This window comes from Drosophila kikkawai, chromosome X (assembly GCF_030179895.1).
Source record: "Drosophila kikkawai strain 14028-0561.14 chromosome X, DkikHiC1v2, whole genome shotgun sequence".
NCBI classification, from domain to species: Eukaryota; Metazoa; Arthropoda; class Insecta; order Diptera; family Drosophilidae; genus Drosophila; species Drosophila kikkawai.
In genome coordinates, this window is record NC_091733.1 from 26,431,472 (window position 1) to 26,455,962 (window position 24,491).

Genomic DNA, 24,491 nt, shown 5'->3' on the forward strand with positions numbered 1-24,491 from the left:
GCCCAACCGGCAAGGCTGAAACTGCTACCAATCCAATGCATCCATCAATCAATCAATGCTAACATTTCACTTTATGAACGGTTCAAAAAACAGACCGAATCAAATCAAAGCAAACAAATTTAAGCAAATGCAAAAGCCACAAAAAAACGAGTAAAAACAAAAGCAGAGGGCGAGCCCTCCTCGGAACCTGTTCATTGGCGCGGTTTCTCTATGGGTTTTTGTATATCAAATATCCAATTAAATTACACAAAAGTTGGCCCCAAAGCTAATGCTGGTGACTGTCTTGGATGGCCAGAAAAAAGCTTGTACAAGCACACAAAACTTGAAACTTAACAACTTGAAAATGTATATAAACTTTCTGTATAAAGTTTTTGCACTTAAAAAAATATAAAAAAAAAGATGTATATATAATTAAACATAACTAAAATTAATTGATGTTGAACCACCAAGGTGCTGGCGTGGGTTCATAGTCCTTCACATTGATGTAATCGGGATTTGGTGGATACGAAATCGATGATGAATAGGCGGCGAATCTTCGATTCTCTGGAATACCATTACTCCTGCGATTCCATCTTAATCTCTTGCTATTGGGCCGCTGTTTAGCAGAGTCCTCTTTAAGCTTCCAGTCGCTTGTATTTTCCTTCACCCGCTGGCTCTCCAGTTCGTTGATTGCCTCCAAAAGTAGATCCAACTTTTGAGTGCTGTCCCCTAACTGGGAGTCTTTCTCTCCAGCCGAGGCAATAGAAATTGCTGCCAGCAGAGCGCAGGTAAAGATAATCCACTGACTTGCCATAGTTCCAGCCTTAATCTAAGTTGGGGCAACTGTCTAACTGAACTTTTATATGTTGCTGCTGTTGGGGTGGAGTAGATACAGATACACATTGCAATAGGTACTTGACATCGTTTGGTTCTCTCTAGAAGAAACACAGCGTTGGGCTTAATGTTTGCTTCCAGCAAATGTTAATTAGAGTAATGCATACATCGGCTGTTCACAAGGTCAAGCATAATGTAGAAATTTTAATTAAATTTTTAAATGCTTACTTAAGGCGTACAAAAAAGTATGCAATGGGATAGTTAACCGTGTGACGAAGCCTACTCTTGGGGTAGCAATCGAACCACAGCACTCTAAAATCTCTAAATAAACCCCAATCACATGTCTCCATAAACACTTTTCTTTAAATTTTCATATTTTTCCTTTCGATTTTATTCAATATATAATTAAAAGTCGTTTTTGTTCATAGTTGTAACTCAGAAAAAAAAAAAATATTAAGTGTATCTGCTATACACACACACACACAATAGTGCCAGAAGGGGAGGGATAAGAGGGGCCTAGGCAAGGTTGGGCCAGGAATGGGATACATAAGGTTGTATTTGCTTTAGTTACAGTTCAAGGGCTTAGTGGTCTACGAGTGGCTGGGATCGATCTTCTTCACATTTTATCTGGGCTCCGCAGCCGCCAAATTCCGTTTCGGTGACTTTATCAGGGCGCAGGCATCTTACTTACAATGGTATCATTATATCCGCGTTATCAGTAGTTTTTTAATTAAGGTAATGTGTACAAAGCTAACGGGGCAAAGGGTTCGGGTTCGGGTTCGTTCCGATGAGCAATCTTAAGGGACGTTTCTGTAAGCATCCATCCAAGTTAGGAGTGCTCCTCAACGCATCGTGACGAGTATTCTATTCAGGATTTATGAATGGACGAATGACCTCTCTCTCTGTGCGTCCGTCCGTTTGCTGTTCGTTGGCTGGCCTTCCGGCTTACAGAATCGTGCCGGGCTTACGCAGCGGCAGACGACGCCGCTGGCCAAGGAGTCCCAGACCGCGAGCCTGCTGCTTGGTAGTGCTCTCCGCTGCCTCCGTTGCGCTATCCTGCTCCGATTTGACGGCTCCCTCGGCCCCAGACTCATCGCTGGCGGCGGCATCGCTGGCATCCTCCTTGACGGGATGCTCGGCAGAAGCGTCCGACGACGAGTGCTCTTCCTCAGAAGGTGCTTCTGGTTAGGAGAGATATGGGTTCAGCAAAGATTAAGAACTAAATGTATAAAGTGAACTCTACCTGTGGTGGAGGTGGCTCCGGCCAGGTGGAGTCGTCGCTTGGCCAGCAGCGGATTGATCTTACGGGGCGCAGGTGCAGGAGCTGGAGCTCCGGCTGCGGCTGCCTTTGGCTTGGCCGCTTCAGTCTTGTGCAGGGCATTGAGGCGTGGCCGGTTCTTAAGGCGATTCAGCCCAGTGACGGGGCCAGCTGGAGCGGGGGCATCGCCGCTCTCGCTGCCCGCCTCCTTCTCGCCGCCCTCCTCCTCCTTAACGTCGTTGTGGTGACTGCTGCTGTCGGCGGCCGAATCCTCGGCCGCTGCTGCCGTCTCCTTTGGTGCCTCGGTGGAGACTGCGGTGCCGCGACCCAGTTTGCCGCGTGGCAGCAGCCGGTTGCCTCCGGCGCGATGCAGATTGAAGCGGGAGGGACGCACTGGCTCCGTGGGTGCGGAAGCTGGGGCAGCGGCCTTGCCTTCTTCCGAAGAGCTGTTACCGCCCTCAGAGCCAGATGTTTCGGAGGCCCCTTCGGCCACTGGTGCCTTGGTTGTGGTGGTGCGACTGCGTCCGCGCAGTCCCAGTCCAGGACGACCGCGTAGTGTGCTGCGGGCGGTGGTAGAGGAGGGCTGGGCCTCGTCTCCCTCAGCAGCAGCGGCACCTCCTTCTTCGCTGGGCCGCTCAGTAGTGCTCGTGGTGGTGGAACCGCGCAGGTTGAAGCGATTGCGGGCTGCAAGATTTGAGGTGAAACATTTGTTTAATCTGCAAACAATTTGCTCTGTTTCCTCTTGTGAAAATGCCTCTAATTGGTAACGAAACCGTTTATATTCAAATCTAATTTCCAGTTCCGGCCTTGACCTAGTCTGTAAATGTGCCTGCTGGCTTTTAGGCCAAGGCGAATGCCAATAACCGATCATTCAGGGGGGTTAGTTAGGGAAACCCAATGATCGAACCAAATTTATGCAAAGTGGAAGCGAGAAGCAGCTTATTAGCGGCTCCCGCCTGCATTTTAAATATTATTAACTATTAAGGCCCTAACCTTTTTAGCTTTTAACTGGGCTAACAAAAGACTAGCTTCACACTCCTCTACTTACGTCTGCCACGCGCAAAGCCAGAGCTGACGGGCTTCACTTCTTTGGCCACCACTACCTCCTCTTCGCCGGCGGGGGCAGCTGGGGGTGCGGCCTCTGGACTGGCGGTGGTACGGGCACCAGGACGGGATCGTCCTCCGATCGAAGGGCGAGAGAAGCGGTCTGGCGATGGAAAAAAATATATGAATTCAAAGCTTCAAGGACTCTTCAAGAGGCACACTCACTTCTGCCCGTCTTGGTGGTTTCAGTGGAAGCTGGTGCCTCGGTGGTGCTGGTCGTTGTGCTGACTCCGCCCTCCCGCAGCTTGAAACGGTTGCGACCGGCCAATCCACTTAGGCCCGACCTGCGACCACCGTAGAGCGACGGAGCCGCCGTTGTCGTGGTAGTTGTGGTTGTGGGCGCCTCCGTAGTGGTTGTGGTCGTGGTTGTGGTAGTGGTTGTGGTGGTGGTGGTGCTGCTAGTCGAGGAGATCTCGTCGGTCAGCGTGGTCAGGCCGTCGTCTTCGTCGGTGCTGGCAGTGTCCGGGATGAGGGTGGTGTACCGATCGGGGGATCCTTCGGTGTCCGCAATGGCGGTGGTCTGCTCGTTGTTCAGATTCTCATTGGTCAGAATAGCGTACAGATCGAGGGCGGCCTTCTCCATGGAGGGCGTGGTCTGCTCGGCTTCCTCCTGGTCGGCCGACGATACTTCCTTCTTGGTCTTCTCCAGTTCCAGCTCCAGTTCCTTCTCCTTCTTGCGGGCCGCCTCGGCGGCGGCAGCGGCGGCTGCCTGCTCTTGCTCGATGGCAATCACCGGCTTCAGGTCGTTCTCTCCGCTCTTGCGGGATGCCTTGGTCTGCTTCTCGTCCGTGTTGAAGGTCTCGCTGTCCACCAGCTCCAGGCTGGGGCGTTTCACACTGATCTTCTTGCGCTCGGCAGCCGTTTCCAAGGAGTCCAGGGCTGGCGTCGGCGGAACCTCAATGTTCTTGCCGCGACTCGGGAAGCGTGTGATCATGGGCAGGCGCTCCGCCTCGATGTCTTCCGCCGCGGCCTCCGAGGATCGGCCCTTGGCCTTGCCGCTCTGCAAGCTGTTCTCGCTGGGCGTGGCCGGGGTGCTTCTCTCAATGTTGGTGTACCTGGTCTTGCCCCGCGTCTCCGGCGTTTCCGCGGGTGCCTGGACCTTCGAGGAGCTGGGCTCGTCATCCTCCTCGTAGTAGTAGACGTACTCGTACTCATAGTCCTGGCCATTGGGACCCTTCTTGATCTCGATCCTGGACTTCTTGCTGTTCTCGCTGCCCGCACCCTCGAGGGCGAAATTCTGGTTAACAAACTCCTCATGCGGATCCACCACAATGTCCTCGTCCAGGCTGTCGATCTTCTTGGCCGCCGTGGGCAGGGTGGTCAACTGCGGAGCCGGTGGCTCTGTGGAGGCGGTGGCCCTCTGGGCCAATTCCGCCTGTGCTGCCTCCTCGATCTCACGCTTCACCTCGGCCAGCTCCTCCTCCTCGATGGCCCGCTTGGCCTCGATGCTCTTCATCACATCCTCGTTAATCAAGGCGCTCAGGACGGGATTCAGCTCCGGGCGCTCCTTGGTGGGCAGCAGGTTCATGGAATAGTCGGCATGGTCGGTGGCCCGTATGCTGATCCGGTGGGAGGTGTGGAATCCCTCCTCCCTGGCCTCAGCCTCCGGATGCTTGTGCGAGGTCTCGAAGGGAGCCGCCGGCGCTTCTGGCTTCTCCTCTATGGTTATCGCTTGGCCCTCGCTGGCGGAGGTGGCAAGGAGATCGCTGGTATCCGCCAGTGAATGGGTGACCAAAAAGGCCAAAAGGCAGCTGTTATTTGGGGTAGGAAGAATAAGGCAAAATGTTAATGAAAAGCTTTAGTTAATAAAAACTTATTATTGCAAATCCGCTTCCCATTAGCCAATTAGCCGCTCTCAAAGCCAATCTCCTGGACAAGATTATTGGCTTTATGTTGGATAATTCCATGTTAAATTAATGTGAGTATAATGAGCTCATTCCACCTGCAATCGCTATCTCTTTGGACTCCAATAGCTTAAGTGCCGGCTTGGCATTATCATTATCTTAGCCCCATCTCCCCCCCAGTGGTGGTGGCTTAGTGCATTCGGCAATGTCTAACCCAATTAATCTTCCACCAAAACTCCATAATCAGACGGGGTTTTAGCCTCAACTTCACTAGCAGCAGTTCACTTCCGAAGGGGTGTGTTGGCCATGTGAAGCTAGTTATTAGAGGTGCAGACACAGTGGAGCCAACATAGATGTTTAGCTGAGGGTTTTCCACATTTGTAGAAAGAAAATCATATAAAATATACCCGTAATTCAGTTAAGAGCATCAGCTAGTTGGTCATCAGTCGCCTGGCCTTTCTTTCGGGTTTTCTGGTTTTCCGCAAGCGACATGATCGACGCGTGCTCTTAATCAGCCACCACGGCTAGCCGGTTCCAGTTCAGCTTTTTAGCCGGAGCCTCGCCTCGGAGAGCTTTTCGTTGTGCTGCCTCATCTCTAATCTGGCATGAAAAACCTTTCACAATTTCATTAGCCACACGGCAGAGGCGATTGCGCATGCGATTTGGTCATGTCTGGCCACCGAGAGTGGATCGCTCTAGCGGATCGTGCACCACAACGTCGAGTTAGACAATGTAAACAGCTCTACAATAGTTCATTGGGCTCTGCGAATCCGCATTGCAGCGATGCTATGAAAGCGATGCTCAAGGCAAACTGGAGCCAGGAATCGCGAACATCGACCGGTTTCCATGGAATACAAGCAAAACAGCAAGATACAATAGGTGTTAACGTTAACCCATTTCGATTTCCAGACCAGATCAAACCAGATCCGAAACCAGAGGACCCTAGCTTACAGTTTTCTCCGCCAGAAAACAGATATTTGCTGTAATCAGTATCTACCAAAACTAAGGGATACTTGGCTTTCCCAACTCTTGACTTATGATGGGTTTGCCCTGTGTTGCAGTATTTCTTGCTGTACACCGGATCATCAGAGAGCCGCCTCTTGACGATAACTTTTAACATTTTGAATTATGTGCAGGCCTGGCGTTCACTTCTCTTCTCGCCCGGACGAACAAGTTTCGGGGGAGCAACGGCAAAGGCAACACCTTACTGCAAAGGTAGACAACTTCAACTTGTATTAATTGCAACAGCCCCCAAAACTGGTAGCTCTCCTCCGGCTCAACAATACCCATAAAGCCATAAGTCGGCCGGCGAGTCTCTCTCGTCTGCGAGTTGCCTTCAAGAAAAGTTATAATTATGACCACATCGGCGTGCAAATTGCTTTGCTATATGCTTTATGCCATATGCTGTGCTGCAGCTGGCTTGGCGGCAGCTCCTCGACTTGGACAAGGGTCTCCGCTGAGCTTGGATCGCACATGTTATGCTTCAGGTGACAATGCGCACACCAAAACCAGCATATATATGTATAAATTCCCATTTGAAATGTCTGCAATCGCGAAAATGCATATATGTAGGGTTTTCCGTTCAAGCCGGAGAATCGTAGCACACCGCAGACCAAAGATGAATGAATATGAATGAATATATAATGAATAATAATAAAAAAAAAGGGTTAATTCGGTGCAAAACGGTTTACTTTTAACAAAAATTATTGTGGCAAGACAGCTAAAGTTAGCTTTATGAATTAAATACCATATAATAACAAAACATTCGAACAATTTTTGTTAATATTTCATACATTGAATATCAAATGACCTTCGTTCAACTACCCATAACTTTGTCAATTTTGTAATAATTGATGTAAAACTTGGACACAATATTCTTAAGATATTAAGCCTTTAAAATAAAAATTTAAAAAAAAATAAGAAAAAAATGTAAATACCTTATCCTCTATTTAAAGAATTTATTAATTTACTAGCTCATATTTTTGGTTAAAAAATAGTCTCTCGTCTTTCAGTCATTAATTGCATTCCCACATCTAATATCTTGGCTCAAGCTCACGCAAAAATCCCCGCGCAATCGGTCTTGGCCACCACATAATAATCTGGCAGCTGACTCACACAGAATGTGTGAATTGAATTCCAAGAATCACCTGCACGCATTCGCGTCAGGATTGCCTTGACTTGAATTGCCATTAAACACACACACACACCTTCAGCTAAATTGGATCTTTTATGGCCACTTTGGACTCTGAACGAATGGAACTAGCTTAAAGAACTTGCAACGGGCTTATGTCTTAATAAAAAATATAAATTTAAGAAGCAATTGATTACACTTAATCAAGAAAAGATGTAATAAAAGGGCTTTAAGTACTAAAAGTATTTCCTAAGTAGTTTTCGCTGAGTGCATTAATGCTGCAATGGCTTTCCCTACTTTTAGTACAAAGTTTGGACGCACTGTTCCACCGACTTAACCTCTCTCTGGCACAGCCATTGTCTTGGCCAGCAAGCGGCGGTTAACGGTTTCCGACTCCAGCGACTCCGAACAGTTCGTGCAACCAGCAGAAATCCAAGCCAGAGAGTGGGAGTGCTGCCTTTTTTTTTGGGGGCTCTTAGCGGGTGTGGCATGCAATTTATAATTTGGCAATTCATTTGAGCCACCAGCAAAGTTGTTGTTGGCAACGGGAGAAGAAATATCTGGGAGTAGCGACGTTTCAACTTCAACTTCGGATACCTCACATCTCGTATGTATTTTCGATTCCGATTCAGGGGCCATTGACGCTTTCAAGAGGCAGTGAAGCGGCAAGCTGAGGCAACAATAATAATAAGAAAAAAGCACAACAACAACAACAAATAATATTAGCTACATTTGTAGCCATGAAATGTAAAGTTTTGCATTGTTAAATGGATGCGATGCGTCGTCGTCGTCGTCTTGCCAAAAGGTTTGTTGACTTCTCCTCAAGCGCCCCTTGTGAATATATATATATATACATTCAAGTGTGTAGTGTGTACTTTGCTGCATAATAGTTGACCTTTCCGAAAGAGAGATCGCTGGAGATCGGCACCTCGCCGGTAGCTTGACCTTTTCCACAAAAACTGACTTCATTGCCACGCCTAGATCGAGCCGATTCGGACATAATTCATGCATATTAACCCACTGATTGACTAACAGTCCAAACTGATTGAGCCAAGTCGCCGAGAGCGAGTGCGAGTGCGACTGCGAGACCAAGGTTAACAGTCCGTCGTCGCTGCAGGCCGAATTCCGAGCGAGCATATAACAGATAACTGTATCGTGGCCACTTGGCGTATACGTAATCTGTTGGTTTTTAGTTAAATAATACAAAAAAACTGAGGATAGAGGGGGATCTACGTTTTTTTTAATGGTCTCCCTAGCCCATAAATATATTTAAAATAATTAAAACCAACAAATTAATATATAGGTTTGACAACTTTGACCTAATTAAAGAATTTAATGCTTTAATAGCTTATTTCAGGATTTTTTAAATAATATTTAATTTATTGAGAGCCTTTTAAGTCTGTTTGAAGAACTGATAAAGGTCCCCAGAAGGCAACCGTTTCACTTGCACCGATCATACCCCGAGATGCTGGTGGAAAAGCTTAAGGGGGGTAAGGTTATTTCTGTGCAAAACGGATCACTTATCAAAAATTATTTGGCCGTCTGCTTGGCCTTGGCCTTTACTCATTGGTAACAATCACTATTTGTCTCCAAAGTATTCTTTCTCATCCTGATTAACCCCAACGGAGGTCTCTGCAGCATCCAACCCCATATTTTGTATGAAAAGTTGTAGGTTTTTCCAAGGAGATAGAGGTGATTATGGTCGCCAGACCCGTAATAGCAGATATTAAGCCCTAAAAACACAATCGCTAACTTGACCTTTAGAACTGCTGCAGCTTACTTTATATTTTTTGATTTATTTTTAAACGTTTTTATACTCACATTTTAAGCAGCATTTTGAAGCTGTTTTGCGGTTGATGGCGGATCGATCACGTAGTTGCTCTCCTCGTGGCTGCTGCTGCTGCTGCTGCTGCTGTGGTATCAACTTTTCCTTAACTGCTGCTGCCTTTTTACATAAATTTTATTGACACTTTTGAAAGTCAACTACTGCCGCCTCAAGCTGAATTCAATGGGAAACGAAAACAAAAACAAAAACAGAAAAATTGATGTAAAAATAAAGAAATAAAAACAAATTGAATGACAGAAATTGATTTTCAAATAACAATTTTGTTTTTTTTAATTGTTATGCACTTTGGATTTAAACATTTTGCTTGTTGTTTTTTGTTGCTTTTGTTTATTTTTTTGTTGTGTTTATTTGTCTTTTTTATCTTGGATTTTTCTACAAGTGTTGCCTTGTGCCTTGTGCAATGTTGCTTTTGTTGCCAATGCTGTGTGTTCACTTTGGTCATTTTGCGTTGCACTTTCACTTTTCACTTTTATCTTACGTTTTCGGACACTATTTGTTTTTCAATTTCTTATTTGTGTTTTGTGTTTTGTGTTTTGCATTTTTGGTCAGCCAACAATATCGAATCAATTATGTCGCCTCGAGTGTGCGGTGTTGTGTGTGCTTTAGCTGATTAGCTGACAAAACTCTGGCACAAAAAATGGTTAAAAAAATATTAAAAAAAAAAAAAATATATATATAAATAAAAAAAGAACTGAGAGCACTTTTCACCCGCTCTCTGCGGCGTTTTTGACTGGCGCTTAACTGACGTTTAACTTATTTAGCCGCTGGCAACTCGCCTTTATACGGCCAACGCAGCCAGGCAGCACACACACGCAGAACACACACAGACACACACACACACACACACCTGCGAGGAGCATCTCCAGTACCATGAACTTTTCCTTTATATATACAAAATATCGGTCGTGTATATAGTATCTCCGGTCTCCGGGTCTTGGGGAGCAGTCACTTTCGATTTCGCTGCCAGCTGAACGTGAAATGGCAAAATGATGAACGCTCCAACCATCGAAAACCGTTGCTGTTGCCACCTCTGCCAGCTCGGGCAGCGACTGAGGCAGCGACTGAGGCAGCGACTGCGACGCTGGCGTTAGCATCGGGCTCGAAAAATCGGTTGGCGGCGGAGGGAAAGAGACGGAAGCAGAACCAACGATCGACAGGAGCGGCCGCTGCTTTCGTTACGGCCATGTTAACACTAAATCATTCACACCTGTTGCCCAGCATCTCGTCTGTGTGTGAGTGTGTGTGTGTGTTGGCTTTCAATGGCGACCACTAGGAAGTTCAAGCCATTTCGATGATAATGCCTGTTGCAAGAAACTGCACTAGTTTCGGCCCGGCCCGGCCCGGCTCGGGGCTGTGCTTGCAGGGGAAAACCAAAGGTTACACGTTAAAAAAAAACCCAAGATCCGTAGTCCTACCTGTGAAATTACATCCCAGCAGACAAAAATTTTTGCTTATGATATTGAAAACGACAAGCGGACAACACGTTTGATTTAAGCTTATAAACAATAATAAAGTTTATCACTTGTCATGGGTTTTGTGGCAGAAAATGCTATAATTTTTGGAATCCGAATAAGACTTCTATTGCGGACCTTTTACGACATCTTTATGGTGTATAATCCTGAGAATTACCGATAATTGTACGCTATTTGTACGCTTGCGCGTCCGTTTTTGAGCATTTAGCGAAACTAAAGCGGAAAATCTAATTCTTTGTCCGTATTTAATATTTTTTGAGGACATTTTTGGGATCCATCTGGACTAAGTCCGCTTTTTGTCTGCTGGGTTGCCTTAAATTCACGAAAGCGTTTGTTTTTTTTTTTGTAATTGTAGATGTATAGACAATATTCTTTTTATAAGAAGGATAAATATTAACTGTTTCATTAAGACAGTACCCATGAATAGATTCACTTAATTCACTTAATCAGTAAATTCTCTATTGACTTCATAAAAACTATTTAAAGTTCGAATGGTAATATTTATAAATAATAATAATAATAATGGAATATTTAAAGTTCGAATAATAATATTTATAAATATTATTATTAATAATAATGGAATGCCTAACATTTATGTAATTGATATCGTTTTTTGGTCCGATATCGATTCAACAATATGAAATTGATATGCTCATGTGGATATTTTTTGTCGTTTTTTTTTTTCTCTTTGTGCAGCCGCCGACATTCACTTGCATTTTTTGGGATGCTTTCGGCCCCGTCGTCTCTGGCCGCTCCTCCGCCGGCTGCTGCTAGCCCCTCTACTAACTGATTTCATAAGCAAAAACTGGTTGGCAGCTGGTCTCAAGGCCGTTTGTTCGTCGTTCGTCGTTCGGCGTTCGTTCAGCGTTCGTCGCTTGTCGTTCCTTGTTGGCCCCCGTCGTTGATTAACCGCATTACACATACGTCGCGTTGGCCGCTCGACCGCTCGACCGCTGGACCGCTCGACTGCAATTAGCAGGGCACGCAACAACTGATATGCAAGCCAGCTACAAGATCACTCACCCCCCTTCGGGACCCCAAGAAAATATTATCCAATCTGTGGGCTTATTGATTAACCGTTGCTCATTTGCTTACGAGTATTTATGCAATTCCAGGCGGGCCAAGCCGGGGCCGGTGACTCCCAGCTTCCAACCAGCTGGATGGGTTAGTTGGGCCTTTGGCCAGCTTCAAGAGTTGTTTAAAACTCTCGTTTTTTTTGGCTCTGGCTCCACTGCAAATTTGTCCAACTGACACCTTTTCTTGCGCTCAGCAAGTAGCTAGCTGTGTGACACCCTGTTTCTCCTCAGTTTTTATTTACTTTTGCATTTTGGTTGATCAATCGATTTTCTAATTAGCATTGATCGATAAACTGGAACGCAATTTTAGTTAGTTTAGCTTTTCCCCTCAGCTTTTTCCTGATTTACTTATTGTTTAGTTAGGGTTTTTGCGGCTTGCCAAAGAGAGGGCCACCTTCTTGGGCAAGTCCAGCAGCGAACCGGGAAGTGATCCCTGTGCCTATAATTACGGATTTTACTCCTTTCTGGCCTTGTGTATGTTATTTTTTAGCTTGAGCAGCTGCCTGAACAGGGACATGGATTGAATTTCCAGCGATCGTTCGGGGAATATATGTACATACGTGACTCAAGCTATACCGAGGTCACGTTGATCAAGTTACCGGCCACATTTCTATGGATGCCACGGAGCGGACATAAAAAAAACCCAACTAAAAATAAAAACTATATAGCAAGTATTAACTAAAGTGTAGGAAAAAGAGATGGAGGCGAGATTGAGGCGGGGGAACTGACAGGATGCTTGGTGGGGAATGCCTCGAGGTCATAAGTTGACTTGAGTTGCTTATAAACCAGAAAAAAAAAGCAATATACACAATAAAGGCGAGTGCTAATGACGGTGGTCGAGGGGCGTGGCAGCTGGGCGAGGTGCCCAAGGACGGAGACAGGAGCACTTGGAGTATGGGATGCCGGTTAGCGGATAGTCTGCCGCCATAATGATGATTGTTCGTAATGAAAGCAATGATAATTACACTGGCGATGAATAAGGCCGGGGAGTGGGGAATTCGGTAATTGCATAAGGCGTAAAGCTCAAAAAAAAAAGAAACAATAAATTCCAGTAAACTTAGGGGAAAAACAAGTAGAGAGAGAGAGGCAGCACCATCTAAAGCATTCCTTTGTAAAGAGTTTAGAACTTCTCTAGGATGCTAAGGTTTCAATTTAATGTTGTAATCCCAAGATCACACATTTAAGAGCCAAATTCGATGACATCACAGCTCTGTTGCTTCAAGTTTTTTCCCTTTTCCGAATCATGGATCAAAAATAAAGAAAGAGCTACGGTTTCAAAGGAATCCAAACACAACCCAGCATACAAAAAGCGTACTTGGTGCGGATAGATCCGTAAAATGTCCGCTTATAATATTAAATACGGACAAAGAATCATATTTTCCGCATTAGTTTCGCTAAATGCTCAAAAACGGACTCGAAAATGTACAAAAAGCGGACAAGTAACGCAAATTTTCAGGATTATACACGATAAAGATGTCGTAAAAGGTCCGCAATAGAATCTTATTCGAAAATTATAGCATTTTCTGCTACAAAACCCATGACCTTTACTATAATTCTAGAGTCTAAAATCGCACATTTTGTTTGCAATATTTTTAACAAACTTTTTGTCTGCTGGGACTTTGTCGCGGATACTCGAAACTCTTTTTTATGTATTGTAAAAAATTCATAAAATTGTAATAAAAACAAAAAAAAAGCAGCGGAGGGAGAAAAAGAAAGACAGAAACAACAACTGTTATTCAACATTTCAAGTGTTCGAGAGTGTGTGTACCTGTGGATAATGTACATATATATGTATGTAGACACACATCTGCATACAGATGTACGCAAACAGGAGTGGCCAACTTGGAATGTTAATGCGGCCTGCAGTCGTCGTTGGCGTGACCAACATCTTCGATCTTCGATCCCCCAATCCCCAATCCCCGAGTGCCAACACTCCGCAAGAAAGAGACACTCGCACGTCTCTGTCTGGCGTTGGGAGTTACGTGAACTTCAAGGGAGTAGTAGTAGTTTGGGTCCATAAAAAAGCAGAGCTGAGGGCGATAACTGACCGGCAAACTGGACAAGAGCCAAAAGAATTAAGCACTCCTTATTGCTACACTGAAAGAAACCATTTCAAGAGTCTCAAATAGTTATTCATTACTATTACTACTTAGTTTTCCTAAGCTGCTGACATTGTTGAACAACTTTTAAACTTCTTTTGTATATTTAACCTACATTTCTCTCATATTTTCTTTCTGTGTTTACCACAATATCGTCTTAATTTTCTTCTTCTTTTTATTTTTATTTTATTTCTGTACAATTTTACTTATATATTTTCTGTTCAAACTGGGCGCGCATGTTGAGCCAAGTAAAATTTATAACTGTCAATTATTATGCAAGAGTTGTGTGTGTGTGTCCCAGGGGCGGTGCTAGGGAGGGGCAACTCCCTCCCTCTTGCCAAGCAATCAGGAAATACCCGATGTGGGGCCATAAACACCTCCCTCCCACGGCCTACCTACCGAAACGCTGACTCGCCCGCCGCCACTCGCACAATCGGAACACGTAGAGCTGCTCCCCCTGGAGACCTTCCTCCTGAGAATCTCGCTCCTTTGTTTCTTACCAACTTCTGGCCAGGTTCTTTGTGAGCTTTTTATGTTGCGTTTAATGAAAATGTTTCTCGTTTTTTTTTTTTTTTTTTGACACTTGTCGTTTGATGGGCCATTTCTTCGAGTTATATTCCCCTGATTCTTCAGCTGATTCTTCGGCTTCTTTTATATGTATTTCTTGGGGGTTTTTTGTTTGCGATCGTGCTCGAAGGAGTGCCTCCAGGTTCAACGAACGTCAATTGTCGGCCTTTTGAGAACGCCTGCGATGCGTTGAAAAAGATTTCAGTAACCATCATGCCATATGCTTATAAATATCTTGGCATGATGATGATGATGATGATGATGGCTTCCACGTAGGCTGCAATTAAGTGATTCACATGGGCAATACTTTAATACCCGACCTTCCAGCAATTTCCGTCTCGAAAATATGGCTGTTTTATTTGCTTTGTTTTTCATTTGCGTGCTTTTCCACCACAGATCGATCTCTTTGGCATATGCATTATAATGAATGATGAATGAATACTGAAGATTCTGGCAATCGTTTGTCATTTTCAGTGGGCAGAAATGAAACCAGTGGGAAGATGTAATTAATTTTAAGCTGAAACATGCACTGCGGTTTCAAAAAAGATCTAAATTGTTTAGGAATATAATTTTAGCTGAAATATTTTAAATGAAGTCAACTTTTTCCTTTTAAAAGCTAATCAATTCCCAAACCAACCTCCCCCCGAAGGTCTGACCTGGCCGTCAATCAGGCCGCCCCTCAAGGCATCAATCCATCAATCAATTAATGCAGCAAATTCCACCAAATCACACCTATCGAGGCGATGATTAAATTATGATCAAGTTTTGAGCTGTAGTTGTAAAGTCTTAATTTTATTTGTTGTTGTCATTTCTGACCCACTTCGAAATGCTTTTGGCTTTGGCTCTTGATTTTGTCTCGCTTGCAGCGGCTTTTTATTTTATTACGAAAATGTTTGTGTTTAATTTTAAACAGTTTAACTTAAAATTGAGTCACGACGCGGACAGAGACATTGGAGGCTAAAAACTTGAGGCGAAAACTGAATCGAAAACCGAGGCGAAGATCAAAGTGTGGAGATCGAAGAGGAAACAGAGCTGCGCTGCCCGAAAGTTACATAAATTGGCATTAAAACCCATTCAAAGATCGAACCCGGCTCTCGCAGCAGAGCCTCAAAAAAACCTGAAGCAACCGAGACGACGAACAACCATTTGGCATTTGCATACAAATGTGTGTACATGGCTGTGCTGGGGCACACCAGGGGGCACAACAATAGTACAAGTAATGTCAAGGGGAACGGAGAGTTCTGGCTATCCCTGGGAAATATTTTAATAAAATGTTAAGAGGCTGTTGAAAGCTTAGGATATTTTAAGTATACCAATACTTTTGCTCTTGAAGTGAAAAAAATATTAAATATTTATGTTTTTGTTAAAAGAAATGTTCATAAATTAATAGAAGCAAACGGGAACTATTGGAAATATAAATAAAGTGAATATTTCGGATATTTTGTCATATTAAAATCGCTTTTAAAGTAGGCTATACCGATACCTTAACGGGTATACCGTTACCTTAACAGCTTAACCGATACTTATTCTGTTAAGCCTATGTAAAATAACATTAGTCTGTAAGGGCATCTCTAAGATATTCATTCTCTGTCAGCAAGTTAAATATAAAAGTTGTGAAATTAAAACGTAGAGACGCTTTTTATTATAATTAAAAACATTAAAAATATAAACAATGAATTATAAATTATTTGTATTTTTTTAAAGAGTTTTCTTATCAAATGAAGCCCTATTTTATTGACTGTCATTGTTCTGTTTAGTGCGATCAGGTGAACACTAACAGCGACAAGTGAGCTGCAAGTGACAGACAGACAGACAGACGGACCGAAAGGTGAACAACATTTTTTCACCTCCCTTCGCATTTCCTCTTCTACGTTTTTTCTGCATTTTTTTTTTTTGTTCACTTCACCTCACCTTTCTCGTTGGCATTTAACACTTTGACATTATTGCCACAGAAACGGTGATCATTGATCACCGAATAAACCGCCCGACAACTTCATTAAATATTTTGCTATTTAGCTATTTTGCATTGGGCAACAACAAGCAACTTGGTCTATTTTTTTTTTTTTTATGATCAAGCTTTAGTGGCAAATCGCCCAAGGTTAAGTAGTTTTCAGTTTTCTGACTTGGTTTTAGTTTAAGTAAAAGACGACTCTGTATGCTAACTAACTAGTTGAGCTAGATACGAATCCGGTCTGTAGATAGGAGGACTTGGGACCCGTGGAAGAATGTCCGATGAGTAATAAAGACAGGCATATATGCACATATATATGTATTTATGATCGCGATCGCTAACGTGTTCGTGATCTACTTGTCAACACCTACACATGCCTTGGAAGTTGAGTGGTTCCGGTTTGGTTTTTTGCTTGATTTCTTGGTTTCAGTTTCGTTTTGGTATCAGTGCACAGAGAGAAAATAAAGAGACCCATATAACCCATAAGAATTGATCAAGTAAAATGCGCCCTAAATACAGTTTTCTTACTCGTAGGTATAAGGATATTAAATAAATAAAATCAAAGATGACACCCTGTTTTTCTCCCAGTGCCGGCTCAAGTGATCAGCGATCAACCGATCGAGTCCAGTTAGGCATTTGGCATGCGTTGTATACACTGATAACTAATTATGTGACCGCTCTGTGACGCAAGACCCAAAATGAAGGGCACTAAATCGGTCTTGAAGAGAGAGTGCTTGGCATGGGCATTACATACTCGCAAGGAAAGTGCTGATTCGGTCACCTCTAATTGCCACAAAGACGAGCCAAAGTCGAGGGAAATCAACATCGATTAGGGATAACCCGGTGGAGCATAACAGGTAAAAAGATAACTGCGATTAATGATCAGCGATCAGTGATCATCGATTGGCGATTCACGATCCACTTAGATTTTATGGCTGTATGCCATTCACTACATTCACTTCCCCGATTGACAAAATTTTTGGCATAACTCGAAATCGTATGAAGAGCAGGCCATGCCAAAGTCGGAAATTCGATTCCTCCTCGAAAGCCGACTCTTGTCTGGCGCATCTTCCTATAGGCAATCAACGTGTCTCTCTCTCTCTCTTGTTACCATTGTTGATTAGAAAACTCGTTGTAAAAATACATTAGCAGGCAAAAAGAAAAGACGGGGACCACTTTCATTATTTGTTTGTTGATTGAACAATCATTCGAGTTTTATTTCTGCAATGAGCGATTGAGTGTTTTCTTTTTAAACATTGAATATGAATGGCGGCAGTTGATTATAAAAATATATAAAATAATCAACAGATTCAGATTTTATGCTCTGATTTCCTGTTCATATTTTCGGAAATGTCACCTACATTTTATAGTTTTTCCCCAAAGCCCCATAACGAGTTGTATACCCCATTCTCAGGAAATTTGCATATTCAGATCTTGGATCTTGTTAAATTATTTCACGCTTTTAATGCGGAATAATATTTATGGAGCTCTTTGACGTCGAGTTTTTATAATGTATACCATGAATATTGTATTTTGTAGATTTAATATTCGTATAACCTGATTTTCAGGAGGCTTTACTTTTATCAAACTCAATGAGTGTTTTATCCTTTTTTGTTCACTTCACTTTTGACAGTTTTAGCACTTTGAAAATAAGAAATATTTTGAAATTAAACAAACAAAAACAAGAAACAGCAACATCACTTTGTTGTTTTTTTTTTCTTATTTTTTTTTAATTTATTTTAAACTTTGCCCATCCTGCTCCTTCCTCCCCCCAGAGGCCATCGCCACTGGCACCGCCTTGAACGCGTCCAATTACCTCCACAGACTTTCCGTTAATGTTTCAAATTTCGAAAAACTCGCAGCAGAAAAGCCAAAAACAAACAAGAGAAAAACACCAAAGTTTGAAAACGGAAGCATGAATACTCTTTTGTGTATTAAATAAAATATTACAAGTTACAAAAGAGATACTATTTCGGCAGCTATTCAATGTCTTTTGTGATTATATTATGAAGATAATATGAACATTTATATACTTATAAGTTATTGAATCATTTCAAAATTTTCAAATAGCTGTTATACCCACTTTGTAGGGTATTACCAGAAAACGTTGCAGGCTAGGAAACACAAAACTGAAAAGCAGAAAAGCAGAAAACGAAAACAGAGGACGAATGCGATTGAAATGGAATGGAGCAGGGGCCAAGTTGCAGCTGGAACAGAGAATGGATGTGGGTGTGGATGTGGATGTGAAGTCGGAGAATGGATAGCTGGAAAATGGATAATGGGTACTCGGGGAGTTGGATGTTTGTTTTAAAATAAAAATAAAAAATACAGAAATAAAAGGAGACAAGAAATGATAAAAGTAAATGGAAAACCGACAGAGTTGCGACCAGAATCGCTGATGTTGTAATTGTTGCAACTGGCAACTGTCGCATGTGTTGCATGTTTCCCAGTTGCCATTGCTGCAGCGGTTTTTATTACCTGATTTCATATGCTGATCTCGTGTTTTTTTTTTTTCGGTTACCCCTTAGCCGCTCTGCATTCCTGGATACCCTTTCTAAAGTGCCATCTAAATAATATTAGAGGTTGAGCGACAGATTTTGTATTGTCAGTTGCAGTATCAACTTTAAAAGGATCTATTTAAAATGTTTGCCCTATTTTTATACCCTTGCAGGGTATTATAACTTCAGTGAGAAGTTTGCAACGCAGTGAAGGAGACCTTTCCGACCCTATAAAGTATATATATTCTTGATCAGCATCAACAGCCAAGTCAATCTAGCCATGTCTGGACAAAAAAAAATTTTTGAGCCATTTTTCAAAATTTGATAAGGGGTTACATCATTAAAATTTGTAAAATTTGAGCCAAAATTTTAGTTTTCAAAATTTTAAAATGCAGTATCCAAATTTATTAAATGTTGAAAAACTGGCACAAGACAGTTTTCCGATATGAAATTACTGGTTTTTTGGCCGAGTTATAATATTTTTAAATTTAAATATTTCCAAAAAAAATGCAGGTAATTATCAGAAGTTTTTTAATATAAAAAATCAGATTTTATAATACAAAATAATATTTTTTCTAAGTAAAAGAGTCATTTCCGACCCTATAAACCATATATTTTCTTGATCAGCATTCAAATGCGAATCGTTTAAGCCATGTTTGAAGGAAAACAAATTTTGAGCCATTTTTGAGAAATTTTATAAGGGGTTACATCATTAAAATTCTCAGATTTTTTTTTTTTTTTAATTAAGGGGGTCTTCTCATTCAAAAGCCGTTTTTTGGACCCTTTTTAAAAAAATTCTTATTTGAAAACGCAAAGAATAATTGAAAACTTTTTTTATTTATTGTATTCAAAAATGTTCAAAGTAACTAAAAAAGTTGTTCTTGCCTCGATACGAGGGTTGTTCAAAGAGTAATGAGACTTCAAACTTGGTGGTCGAAAAAAAAGGTGTCGTCCTGGCGGCCACGATTCAGGGTCTCCAGAGCGTCCGAAATGAAAAATAAAAACGGGGTTATAATCAGAATTGATGTCATTTTCGGGTGACGGAACAGATTTTTTTTTAAATTTTTTTAAACAAAATGGCGGCCATTCAAAAAAAAAAATTTCGATTTCGGGCTTTTTTTTTGTAGTTTAGTGTAAAAAAAAAATAGAAAAAAAAATTTTAAAAAAAATCTGTTCCGTCACCCGAGAATGGTGACAATTCTGCGTCGATTCTACTTTGTTTCATGAAAATCGGTTCAGTTGAACTGGAGATATCATGGCCGCCAGTTCGAAAAACGTGGTTTCGAGATAAACGCGTTTGAAGTTTGAAAAAAGCTCATTTTGCATAGATCTTGCTTCACAAAAAAGGCTGTATCTTCTAAAGTATTTCGAATTTCTAAAAATCCTTTTGGGGACATATACACACCATCCCAAGCTAAAAATAAATGTAAAAAAAAAAAAATCGAAAAAAAAAAGTTGCCCAATGAGAAGACCCCCTTAAGTATGCAGATTTATTAACCTCATAAAAACTAACACAGAACATTTTTCCGATTTAAAATTAATGCTTTTTTGGCCGAGTTATGATATATTTTAATATAAAAAATCAGATTTTATAATACAAAATAATATTTTTTTAAGCGAAGGAGCCATTTCCGACCCTATAAAGTCTATATATTCTTGTTCAGCATTAAAAAACGAATCGTTTAAGCCATGTTTGGGGGAAATCAAAATCAAAACTAACATAACAACGCTTTCCAAATGAAAATTAAAGCTCCGAATTATAAACGTAGTATGCAGTTTTGTATTAGTTATAAAATTTTAAAAATGTTTTTTTTTTTAATTTTATAAAAATCTAACAACTATATCTTATAGCTGCTTAGGGATCTTATAGATCTTAGGGTATGCAGATATCGGTTTTCTTTGCTTCCATTTCGCTGATTTTCCACCTAGTTGCTTGACCAGTTGTCACTGTCGAATGAGAAACAACACACAACAACACACACACACTCGTTAAAAGGGGCGGCCTGAGTGAGTCATGCATTGATTAATTGATCAATTGATCGACTGAGCAGAGCTCTCGTCAATGTCTATGACAATGTTAATGGACTTGTTAATGTGAGAGGAAAAAGTTCAAAACCCATAGAGGACGGCAATACTACTAATTAACTTGTCTCACACTTAAATATTAAATTATATAAATCAATTATATATATTATAAATTATTTATTAAATATTTAAAATTGAGCATTCAGCCCAAAATTGGTGCAACAGTAGGCTTTATTTTATCTAGGGGACTAAGTTATATTATAATCTTTTATTTCTGACTATTGAACAGTATAAATAAAATTGGGTTTTAAATAAAATCAGGCCTGCTCCGGTAATCGTAAAATTTTTTCGATTTCGTTTTGGGCGAAAACGAACCGTTTTCGTTTTTAGCTGCTCCGGTTTTCGGCAAATTTCTGCTATCGGATGTTTCGTTTTCTCATCGTTTCTCACTGCTCAAGCAGCTAACTTGTGTTGTTGGTAATAAGCAAACAACGTAAAGTACTGCCTATTATATTTACAATTGCCCTTTTTCTAAGCCAGAAAAAGGCAAAAAATTGTAGAATTAAGCAAATCCAGGCACCTAAGATGCTGCCACACTTTTCACAGTTTTAATTCCGGTGGTCTCAAATAATTATTTGGTTAATTTGGACCATTTAAGTAATCACATTAAATAGCATTATTTATAAACAACCATTTTGGCGGTCCTTTAAAGTTATTAATGTATTCATTTATATTTTATAAGTATTTTTAACTGGCTGTTTCGTTCCACCAACAATATGGCAACCTTGGCGATAACTTTTTGAGGTGAACCTATCGACCTATCGCCAAAACGAGAAAACTGGTTGAACACGGCAAAACTTTTGTTGTCAAATCTGAGGTGGGGTCAGAAATAAATTTTTTATAAAATAACTACCTGCCAGAATGATCTTGTGGTGGTGTGGAATAAACATCAATAGACCACTGAGTAAACTATTTTTTTCCTTTTGTAAATAAGATCTGATTTCATATAAAAAAAGCCATTTACTTTTCATTCCGGCCAGAAAAAGGTGCCCGTTTTTCAAATCGAACAAATCTTTCGATTTCGATTACCGGAGCACCAAAATCTCGTTTTCAAAAACGAAAACGAAAAATTCTTGCCGTTTTCGATTACCGGAGCAGGCCTGAATATATATGCAATTACAAAAAAATATGCAAGGCTCAGCCTCAGCCAATATTGGGTGCCCCCAGAAAGTATGCAATTACAAAAATTTGCAAACTCAGTCAATTTTTGGGGGCACCCTGAAAATATGCAAGACTCAGGAAATTATTATTAAACCAGCCAAATATTAAACAAATGTAATGCTCTTTGCCTTAATTGAATTAAAACTACTGATTACAATGGAAATCGATGGAATAATCAATAAATTTGAAAAGCTGTGAGGATGAGAGCTGTTCAGACAAACAAATGACTGTTCTTTTCTGTGTTTATTTTTCTTTTTTATTCAATTAATTATTAATTAATTAATTAATAAATCTGCAAACTAATTATTTAATTCAAAAAATATAAATTCTTTGTATATTATTGATATTTTAATAATTTTGGAAAATGTTGGGAATATTTAAAAGGAATTTTTCTGGATTACAAAGGCAAGTTGAACAATAATACGATATTTTTTTGTTAAAATTTAATAAAATAAAAAAATCTGCATTCTAAATTTACATTTATTATCGTTAATAAGGCAGAATCGTACCTTTTGTCAGCTTGAAACCCGTAAAACTATCGTTTTCAATATCGTAAACAAACGTTTTTTGTCTGTTGGGTAGTTTTTGGAGTTGGGTGAATTTGCAGGCAGTGTGTAGGCCTAATATCCATCCCATAAATCTGAAAATCTGCTGTATTAGCGCACTCACATCTAGTTTCCGTAGGGCAGACAAGCTACAAAATAGGTGTCCCGCGGTACATGGATACGTGTCACAGCCATTGTGGGGCCATGGCGGCGGTTGGTTCGAGAGCGACAGGGGGGATGGAAAACTTGTCTATGCCGTCATAGCTTAGAAATAAAACAGTAAATGACAGCTTATAAAATGGGCAGGGGCTGTGCGAGTCGGGAAATAGATTCGCCTGGAGCAGGAAGTCGTAGCGAAATGCAGACCCAGATGGAGGAGACTCATACATCGACATCGACAACAACTGCGAAGAGTGCGTAATTGCTTTTTAAGCTCCAACTCGGGAGGCACGCCCTGGTTTCCCCCAGATTCCCCTTGCGATTTTTCCAATTTTTACCTGCTATTAACGGTAAAAGCTAGGCTCTCCAGACAGCGGTGCCTTGGCGGAAGAGACGTTGTTGCCTTGTCGTCGGGCAAGTCGGTTAAGTATCCCCAAAAAGAGAGACGACGCCCTCACAAAGCACAAATCCCACACGAAGTAAGGAAAAGGGTTGTCAATTTTCCCCTCAAAGAAAAGCTACAGCAGAGATAGCAGATAGGCTAGTATTTTCATTTGCTTTAGTTTCTTGAATATTGCAACTTGAAGCCAGAATCCACCGGTTTAGCTTTGATATTCAAGTAATTAAATTAACAAAAATAATTAAAATCTATGAAACTAGTCCAAGTTCGTTGCCATATAAAAGATATCGGAATCTGGAGTGTGTAATCAGCGTGAAAACTGAACGCCAATAACTACTACTTCGCGGCATTAGCGTGATGATCACCGATAAAGCTGCGTTATTAATTGATCCATCCCTCCACATCGTTATGGCCATCGATTTGAGCCATGTCCGTCCATGTCTTACCCTATTCAAAAGTTTCGCAGGCTGTTTATCTTGTCCCTTTTGGCGCTCGAGTGCGTGTTTGGCGCAAATGTCAAGACTAATATCGCTTAAGGGCCATTATAGGTTTAGGCCAGAGATTGATTAGCCGCAGAACGGGATTTGGGGAAGAGTTAGCTTGGCTATTTGCCTCGCATTTTGGGGAATGGCGAAAGACCTCTGGGATGTGTCAACATTTCTCCGGGCAAGGTTTTTCCAAATTAAAACGTTAACGAAATAGTAAAGTGCAGATTCGAGTGGAAATAAATAATAGGCCTTTTATGTAATATATTATCAATATGATATATAACACACAGAAGGTAGTGGAGATTTGTTTCAAAAATGTGTAAATAATATTTGGACCTTTTCAAGTCACATTTAAAGAAATATATATTCTTAAAAAACACTTTTTTTCATCAATACACTTTTCTAAATATTTTTATTTTATATTATTTTATCCATAGAAATATTAAATATTTTTTTTAATCTCAGTTTTTGATAATTTTAAGGATGGGGTTACATCCATAATTTTAAATGATAATTTTGGGGAAAAGTGAAATTTAGAAATATCATAGCTTGCCCATAAAAGCCTTAATTTTAATTCGTTCAGCTGTTCTATGTATGGTTTTATAAGGCTAACAAATCTGCATACTTTATTTTAAACTTTTAAGTATGTATTTTTTATGTCAATTTTTGGTTATTTTATTTTTTATTTAACCCTTGTAAAATGTTGAAAAATGAATTAAAAAATTGTTGTTCCCCCGACATAGCTTAAATGATTCGCCTGTTAATGCTGATCAAGAATATATATGATTTATAGGGTCGGAAATGACTTCTTCACCAAATAAAATCATAAAACCCTTCGAGAAGACCCAAAATATTTAAATTCTTTAAATATTTGTTTATGATAATTTTGTGTGAAAATCAAAGCTTAAAAATATCATAGCTCAGTCAAAAAAGCAGCAAATTGACTTTCGAAAACTGTTTTATGCTAGATTTCTCTATGTTTAAAAATCTGCAT

The 24,491-nt window shown here is 41.0% G+C and overlaps 2 protein-coding genes across 6 annotated transcripts in view; both read right to left on the reverse strand.

Annotated features, from left to right (window-relative positions):
• Positions 1 to 427: 427 nt before the first annotated feature.
• LOC108080222 (uncharacterized) lies at positions 428 to 793 on the reverse strand. Its single transcript, XM_017174878.1, has one exon. The coding sequence runs from the start codon at positions 791 to 793 to the stop codon at positions 428 to 430; it is 366 nt and encodes a 121-aa protein (XP_017030367.1).
• A 447-nt stretch (positions 794 to 1,240) lies between these two features.
• LOC108080363 (uncharacterized) overlaps positions 1,241 to 24,491 on the reverse strand; it is a 39,246-nt gene continuing 15,995 nt past the window's right edge. Inside the window, exons 1-6 of one of the 5 annotated variants that reach the window (XM_017175080.3) lie at positions 9,844 to 9,969; positions 8,972 to 9,149; positions 3,341 to 4,926; positions 3,120 to 3,278; positions 2,057 to 2,755; positions 1,241 to 1,994 (exon numbers count right to left, since the gene is read on the reverse strand). In XM_017175080.3, coding sequence (XP_017030569.1) covers positions 1,759 to 1,994; positions 2,057 to 2,755; positions 3,120 to 3,278; positions 3,341 to 4,926; positions 8,972 to 8,985 — 2,694 coding nt within the window. In that variant the 5' untranslated portion in view covers positions 8,986 to 9,149; positions 9,844 to 9,969 and the 3' untranslated portion in view covers positions 1,241 to 1,758. Of the gene's footprint in view, positions 1,995 to 2,056; positions 2,756 to 3,119; positions 3,279 to 3,340; positions 4,927 to 5,426; positions 5,569 to 8,971; positions 9,150 to 9,697; positions 9,716 to 9,843; positions 9,970 to 24,491 lie in introns of those variants that run through there. The other 4 variants (XM_017175081.3, XM_041774929.2, XM_017175079.3 and 1 more) reach the window with 4 other exon arrangements.

Bases quoted from the DNA above. Each gene is read 5' to 3' on its own strand.
- LOC108080222 (XM_017174878.1), bottom strand. From the start codon at position 793: ATGGCAAGTCAGTGGATTATCTTTACCTGCGCTCTGCTGGCAGCAATT.